The sequence below is a fragment of the Orbicella faveolata genome, unplaced genomic scaffold, assembly GCF_042242905.1.
Source record: "Orbicella faveolata isolate gen_17 unplaced genomic scaffold, um_ofav_v1 contig_47, whole genome shotgun sequence".
Taxonomy (NCBI): Eukaryota; Metazoa; Cnidaria; class Anthozoa; order Scleractinia; family Merulinidae; genus Orbicella; species Orbicella faveolata.
In genome coordinates, this window is record NW_028301577.1 from 4,325,427 (window position 1) to 4,334,198 (window position 8,772).

The 8,772-nt window shown below is 40.1% G+C and overlaps 1 protein-coding gene across 1 annotated transcript; it reads right to left on the minus strand.

The window, feature by feature from the left end:
- Window positions 1-4,830: 4,830 nt before the first annotated feature.
- LOC149096840 (uncharacterized) lies at window positions 4,831-8,175 on the minus strand. Its single transcript, XM_089280098.1, is given in 1 exon segment — window positions 4,831-8,175. A coding segment is annotated over 1 exon segment (1,620 nt). The 5' UTR covers window positions 7,993-8,175; the 3' UTR covers window positions 4,831-6,372.
- Window positions 8,176-8,772: the final 597 nt, after the last annotated feature.

The window sequence follows — 8,772 nt, forward strand, 5'->3', positions numbered from 1 at the left end:
TTATGCCAAAATTATGCTCCTGATTTCCGAAATTATGCTCACAAAATGATCGACGTAGATTCTGTACATAGAGGCGCGCAATAACGACACCAAATTATGATGTTTTTCAAATAAACTGTTGCTGTAAATTTATTTGTGTTTTATGGTAGTTTGTCTCGGCCGTCAGCTGTCCAAATTAGCTGCCTTGTAACTAAGCATGTCACAACAAAGTCAATACTACTATTCTGACTATTAGCGTAGCTAAAACACGCATTGCAAGAACATACTACCTAAATTTAATTTATTTCTGTAGAAAATACACCGTATTTACTAAATTTTATGAATTTGTGCTCCAAAAAGTGCTAAAAGTTGCTAATTATGCCGTGGCAGTGCTCGTTTAAAAAATTATGCTTTTTTGCTCCAGTCATGCCAAACATTATGCTAGCACAATCCGCCAAGGCCTAGCAGACAAACACATTACTTTTGTTTCATTCCGTTCAAGCATAATTTTTAGCATGTTTTTAATAACGTTTTAGTTTCTGAATGAGCAAGCTGATCACGAGAAACGCAACGAAATCCAGCTACTTTCACCGAAAAGTTGCAAAATTGTTCATCAAAATTCCCACTAACCTTGGTTGGCTTAACCGGACTTTGAACAACCCGGCCCTGGGGCCTGTTTCTCGAAGGTCCCGAAAAGTTTTCGCACCCGGAAAGCCGAAGTGAAATCTCAAACCTTACGACCACAGAGCTGTTTTATCCACATATTCTTAAGAGGAAGAGAGGTTCTCTTCATACAAAAAAGTATCAGGCGTTTACACCTCTCTGTTTTTAGATACAGATAAACTAAAAATGGCTTTGCGGGCTCGAAAAGTTTGTGGGGCTTTCAAGCAACGGGCCCCTGGGCCGGGTGAAGACAACACAACACCGTGGCTAAGGCTAGAACCCAGACCACTCGTTGCAAAGCCCAGGCCGCTAATCATTAGGCTCTGCTCCTCCCATGATACAATAGAACAAATAAATTGCTTGATCTTCTATCAATACAAGATAAATCTGTCTGATCGTAAATGTTTACTAAAAAGCACTGAACGTTGGACGTAAATTTGAAGTATACAAAGTGATTTCTATAGATGAGGGGGAGTAGGGACGAGTTTCCAACTAAAAGGTGCCACAAGATTTGATTGTTCTGAAACAAAAATCTTTGGAAAGCACGCTGACGCCACTTCCTTGTCTCTAGCTATGTCAGGGTGACTGATGATTCCATACTTAAAAAAGAACTACAGTGCCGAGCCATACCGAGCCAAGAGTGATCAGCAAATAGTGGCATGGTAACGAATCCAGATGTGCTTCTCGTATAAAGACGGGCCACCAAAAGGGGGCTGCCAGGGTTTAATGTGTGTGCAAGGGTTCAATGTAGAAATGTTGGTGTTTTCTTGGGTTTCAGCAATTTAGAGGGGCGACCCCCCTCCCCCACCCCTTTCCTCTTTTCAGTGCCTATTGACACATCCAAACTAGAGCATAAATTGTCTTTGAGTCACACAAATTCTACCCTGGATTATTGTGTGGAATAAAGTACTGATCGTTTATATATACATTGTGACACGATGGAGGTCGATCGAAGTTTTTCGAATAATAAAACCAACGGGACTTTTGCCTCTGTGTCAAAACGAATCTTCGTGCGTAACCATGCCATTTACATGAACGCACGTTCATTTTCATGCAAATCAAACTCAGTTTTATATGAGTTTTGCACCAGGACTCGTTCTGAAAATGAGGTAAATAGGAGGTGGCCGATTGGATTCGAATAATTCAAAGGCCTGGACACCTCATAAAAAATTATCATAAAATTAATTATACATTCATTTTTGCATTGCACCTCAGTTCAGTGTGACATGTGGTCGCGGACCTACTCGGCTTCACTTCTTCAAGCAGGAATTTAACTGCGTTCCTGCCTGATAAATGACTTTCTAATGACTAGCAAGTTATTTCCAAGTCACAAGAACGCCCGGCTTCAGTTGAAGAAACAGAACATGGCCAAATTTAAGACGTTTAGCAGATTCAGCAGATCAGAGATATCTTCACTTGAGGTAAGGCGAAAAACCATTTTCGGTGTGTCGTCAGACATATCACGGAAATCGCACTGAACCTCCGCGTTAGAAAAAAGTTATAGCTATAGTTTTGACTTTTCCTTAGTAGCCAAAAGGACTTCTGTAAGACCCTGGTAGAGACAATACGAGTAGAACACCGGAAAAAATGAGGAAGCAGACGCAGCTAATTATCTTACTAGTGCATTCATCGGACATGATGAATGCATTAAGACAAAACAAAATGAACAGCTAAATACGTATATGTGTAGCTCGAGAGTAAATCGACGTTTCTAGTGCACGCACAATATTTTATATTTATAATCACTAAATTTTGATTAACAGACAGCGCGATCATCAGGTGACGACGTTTAAGCTTTGTTCCTCAGTGGCTGCACTCGGGATCGAAATTAACTCGTGTTAGTCACGGGGACTACACTTCTGAGGAAGTAGTTCCGTTTTGCCGTTGTGCCTTTCCAAAAGAAAAGTCGAGTTGTTAAGTGTTATGTTTGCACCGGTCTCAAGCCATTCGGCTTATCCGCACCTTCGCGCGCTGCCCTGTTCTTCCGCGACACTTCGAATGGAACAGTTTCTCCCTGGAGGAAAATTCTTAACCGAATTCGAAATTTCCGTTTTTGAGTTGGTCAACACATCACATCGTTTATATCGACGAGAGCTTTTAAATAGAATTCCACAAGCTGTTGCAGATTCAAAAAAAATTTGTAAAAAGCATTTTGGGGGCAAAACCTTATTGTGATGTTTTTGCCAGTTTATTTTTAGTTTGAAAGCTAATCTTGAGTAAACATGACTCCACCGTTCTAGTTAAGCGCTCAACACACGTATCGTATCTGTTTTGTTATTCCTCTGGATCGGCCTCTAAGACCTCTAAGCCACATATATCCATTGAAAACGGCACCCAACTTTTCAAAAACGCTCCCCAGATTGGAGATATATTTATACGCCGTTTTGACGTGATCGTGTAAACCGTTAAAAACAGAGCTTTGCCCGGTTTGTGAAAATTACAATTACGTCACGGTGTAAGATCCAAGACTGAATAAATTAACTTGGCAGACAGACAACACTTTTGTTTGATTCCGTTCAAGCATGTTTTTAATTACGTTTCAGTTTCTGAATAAGCAAGCTGATCACAAGAGACGCAACAGAATCCAACTACTTTCATTTTCTTTCTCGAAAATAGCAGGTATTAATCTGGAAGATTTTGAACAAGACGAGGACGTGTTAGTGCTTGGTGGATCAACACTGTCGATAAATAATTATCCTAGAAAAATGAAAGGTGAAGTTTAGGAGGAGTCGAAGAACTTCAAACTGGGTTGATTGAGTTAAGGTGTCCCTGAGTGTCCCGTTTTACTAATGGGGTAAGTGCTGGGATTTATCTCAGTCCCGGTCATGAGAAATAAATAAACAAATCAGGCTTTTTTCTTAATGGAATATGGGGAGATCGCAAGTTGATAAATAATAGCCTCCGTGAGCTTCTCAGCTTGCTGCATTTATCGGACATGACTGTAACAAAGCAAGATGAACAGCCGAATATGTATATGTGTAGCTCGAGTGTAAATCGACGTTTCTAGTGCAGGCGCTATTTATAGTCTCTATATTTTGATTAACAGACAGCGTGATCATTAATCTTTGATCCTCAGTGGCCGGACTTGAGATCGAGGTTGACTCGTGTTAGTCACGAGACTAGACTTCTCAGAAAGTAGTTACGTTTTGCCGTCGGACCGTTCCGAAAGAAAAGCCCAGTTGTTTAGTGTTATGTTTGCACTGGTTCCAAGCCCTTCGGCTTATCCGCACCTTCGCTGGCTGGTTCTTCCGCGAAACAAATGGAACAGTTTCTCCCCGGAGGAAAATTCTGAACCGACTCCAAATTTCCGTTTTCCAGTCGGTCAACACATCACATCTGTTGTTGTTTCAAAGAAGTTTTGTTAAAAGCATTTTGAACGGAAAACCTTATTATGATATTTTGCCTGTTTAGTTTTTGTTTGAAAGGCGACCTTGTGAAAACATGATCCCACCGTTCCAGTTAGGAGCTCAACACACGTATCTGTTTTGTTATTCCTTCTGACTGGCCTCCAGGCCACATATATCCATTGAAAACGGTACGCATCTTTTCAAAAACGCTCCCCAGATTGGAGATTTTTTTCAACGTCGTCTAGTCAGTGATCGTGTAAACTGTTTAAACTTGAGAGCTTTTTCTGCTGTTTGAAAATTTTGATTACGTCCGGCGGTGTAAGATCCAAGACTGAATGTATTAACTTGGCAGACAGACACATTACTTTTGTTTCACTCCGTCCAGACCGGCAACATTGTCAAGCTACTTTCATTTCCTGTCTCGAAAATAACAGGCGTTAATCTGGAAGATTTTGAACTGGACGAGGACGTGTTAGCGCTTGGTGGATCAACGCTGATCATCCCAGAAAAATGGAGGGAGAAGTTTAGGACGAGTCCAAGACATAGCCTAGTGAAATGTCAGCTTTCGTGGTGGCAATTTGTCACCTTGTTCATGATACTTGTTCCACTTTCTTAGAGATGTTTTTTGCTTACATAGCCTAGGTACTATTCAAAAGGTGGTGAGAGAGGTACCGAAACGGTATTGAAAGGCTCAAATACATGGCTGCTGAACAAAACATTCTGTAACGTCGTGGAACTTTTCATAAAACACGCTTGCCCAGTGAGTTAAAAATTCTCTGACCTGAATACCCTTTCGCAGTATCAAATTTACGCACTCGTGCAACATCCTTTAAACACAAAATTAAAGTAAAAAACATTTTATTAACCAAGGATTATCGAACCTCAAATATAGTATTTATGACTGACGAGGTCTCATGCAGTATGTCTCGTCATCTAAGTTAAAAATCATTTTCAAACCATTGCTACATGTATATATAGTAAAACCTTTAAACTGGTGACATATTATTCCGCAAAACAATAACAACCTGCGCACAATATTTGTAATTGTCAGTGTGGCCTGTCTTGTAGCACAAAGAATCACCTATTGCATAATCTCAAGAACATTGGGTTTTTAAACAGTAATTATGCCACAGTTTGACTCTGCCTAATCTCAATTTAGTCTAATTACAGTGTAGTATTTCGTCGTAAAGTACGATCGAAATACGTTAAACAACAAAATGTTATGTTCACTGTTTTACAGCCGAGGGACAAACAAATCCATGTCAACTGACAGGACACAAAGTGACTTGTCACGTGTTACGTGGAACAATTAACCTACAGTGTATCACGGCACTTTTAACATACGTGAAATCGACCAACTCACACAATCTAGTTACACTGAATCTATGCACTACTCCTGTGGCAGTTGAACCGTTTTCCTATGTATACACCTCACAAGAACGAACTAAATCTATGATTCACTCTGTCACACTACATACTGTATACACACGTATGGGTTAAAGCTCGATACAATTCACTGTTAGTGACTCCTACTAGACCGGGCTACATTGCGTTATACAATGCACTATCAATCAAACAAGCTCACTGTTTATGTTCAAATATATCTCTAAGACCATTTGGTTCCTGGACTGTACTACAGTCAAGTTATACATTTTACAAGAGTTCAAACTGTTCTTTCAAAAACTTGTAAAAATAAACTCTCAGCTTAGGGCATGTTCTTAGTATGTTCGTAAAATCTTGATTTTAGCTTCAACGTTTTTATACTAAAGTTCTGGGAAAAAAAAAAGAAAAAAAAAGCGTGGGCTTGAAAAGCGATTCCTTTTTTAAGCAACGCATTAAAAAACATTTCATGTTGTTTTGATCCTGCTTCATTGTTGATTGTCTTACTCGCTACTCAAGAGCTGCCATTAGAGCTGGCACTTTCAATTTATCGAGGTTTCAGACGAGAACGCCGCTGATTTGCTTCGCAACTGAACGGCTTTACGATAATTTCTGTTTTTCTACAAGTTAGATCTGTGAGAACTTTGATCAAACCACGACACATATGAGAACAATGCAAACTTTTTAAAAAACAAAAAAAACTTTCTTTTTTTGTTGCTGGTCAACATTTTGTGTCAAGCCTCTGTCAGGTATATAGGTATATATAGTCAGGTATATATAGTTGAAAGCCTATTCATGATCAGATTTTTTATCAAGGCAAATTGTTGTCGAAAACTGAGCGAAAAACAAGAATAATCCAGATCTGATGTAGTCAACGCAATTTCTCTTGTCAGGAACAAAACGTTTGCGTTGCGTGATTGACCTCTTCACTGAAAATTATATTTAGTGAACCATTCCATGATATGAAAAATGTCTGTCACGAAAACAGATAACAAATGTTAACTCACTTTTCTCCCAGCCCCTCAAATAAAGATTCCCGTGGCTTAGTAAGCTTGCGAATGATGTGCATAGAGGAACTCAAACTGAGAGTCAAAGTGAGGCCAATGGCTACCGTGCGCAGGGCAGTAAGCTTTAGGTTGGTGAGCGAGCCTTTAGAATTCAACATAAAATAAAACACGGCTACTATGTCACTTTCAATATAAGTACAGATCATACATACACTGATGTAGAAGACATACCTTGTGACAAATTTGTGTTTGTTTAGGATGATAATAAAAAGTAGATTACAGATTGTGCAGACCATGTTGTAGGTTACAAAATAGGCGAACTTGAAAATATCAGAAATGTCAATCATGGAACAATATGGCACAACTACACCCAAAATGAACAAGTACATGTTTGATGCAAACCAATCACTTCGAATCAGTTTTGAAAAGTTGGTTGGGACGGTCCACGTGGTTTTACAGGCAAACCTACTGTAGAGAAAAAAACAAAATATTTGAAGAGGAGACCACCACAGCGGAAGTAAGCAGTCAAAGAATTTGAGTGACAAATTTCTCATATGGAAATGACGAGAATAATGAGGTGCGATAATGTCATCCCAAAAAGACTTTTGCTGAATTTCGTCATGATCAAATCGAAAAAAAGACCATCCTCCACTGGATATACCTACAGGAAGAGCTACTATAATGAGAATAACACACTCACTACCAACAGCTAGTTTGCCGAACAGCTTTCTAAGGTAATTTAAGACTTGTCTAATAGCTCTTGGTCTCGTGTGTCCGTTACAGACGAGAAGTAGCCGTTGTGTTTCGCCTCTAGTTTGCTCATGTTCCACTTCTTGGTTATAATTTCTCTGAGTTTCCTCGTAATCGGCTGCTAAGTTGAGCCCGGACTCCACAGTAGTTTCGTCGGGTACGCGGCCTCCTTCAGCTTGTTGACCGCCAGACATACAACAAGGCTTCTTTCTCCGTCTGAGCCATTCGAGAGTGATGAGTGGACCCTAAAGAAACTAGTAGTAAAGTCTCCGTAGGTATTGCTGCATCTTCTTTAAGTCTTCTTCTTGCGGCTTGATCGCTATCTCAACATTAGTTCGGTCTGCAGCTAAAAGATCATGATCATCATCCGCAGTGTGCAAATATGAATGGTTATAACATGTTAGTAAATGTAAGACCGGAATTACTAGTTTGTCCTGAAGCTGCGTTTTCTTATCAAAACGGTGTGAATAAAGGTCATCCAAAAATATCACCACAGAATATCCTGCGTTCTGTGCATGTTCCACCAGTCCCTGTAATGGACACACAACTTCGTGCCAGTTCGCAAGGCTGATGAGCGCGACTTTGTTGACTTGAATTTTTGCCTTGCTTACGTCAGCTAGCGGTTGACACGTATTGGCGAGTTTTGAGATTACAGCCAGACCACTTAAACTAAGTTCTTGGTCTTCCATCGCTGTTGATGCTCGAATGAATGATTCCAGTGAAGGTGCTTTCAATTTCAGTGTTTCAGTGCTTTCACTCTCAGACATATCCCTTAAATCGCACTGGACTTCCGGCTTCGAAAAAGTTATAGTTATAGTTTCGCTTTCCCCTTGATAGCCAAAAGGACTTCTGAAGGACCCGTACATAACCAACACGAATAGAACACCGGAAAAAATGAGGAAGCAGGCGCAGCTACTGATCTTGATGCATTTATGCGATATGACTGTGACAAAACAAGAGGAACCGCTGCATACGTATATGTGTAGTTCGAGTGTAAACCTTCGTTTCCAATGCGGTTGCGGTCACTATATATATTTTAATTAACAGGCAGCATGATCATCAGGTAATGACATTCAATCTTTGTTGATTCGTGGACTCGGGATCGAGGTTGACTCGTGCTAGTCACGAGACTAGACTTCTGAGAAAGAATTCGAGTTTCTCATTGTTATGTTTTCACTGGTTCTGAGCCTTCCGGCTTATCCGCATAATTGATTTTTCAAGCAAACTTCAAATGGAACACTTTTTCCCCGGAGGGAAATTCTGAACCGATTTCAGGTTTTTTTTTTGTGGGAAGAGGCTCAGCGAGATATCAAAATTTTCTTTCCACTATTCATCTACAACGACCTGTGTTCGGCATTGGAGTAAAGTCAGAAATTTTATAATTTTCCAATAGTTTCTGTGCAAGATTGCAACACTTGCTTTCCGAGAAAGCCTCAAACCGTCCGTTGTACTTGTATGCGGCCTACTTTAGTTAATTAGGTCCGAGTAAACAGCTTCTCTAATAATTGCGGTTTAGTTACCAACCCTCGGAAAGCAGTAACCGTGGTAAACCTCTCTCGTGAAAACACGGCAAGAGTTAACGTGTGAATCCCTGAGTGTCACGTTTTACTGAGATAAGTGCTGGGACTTATCTCAGTCCCGGTTAT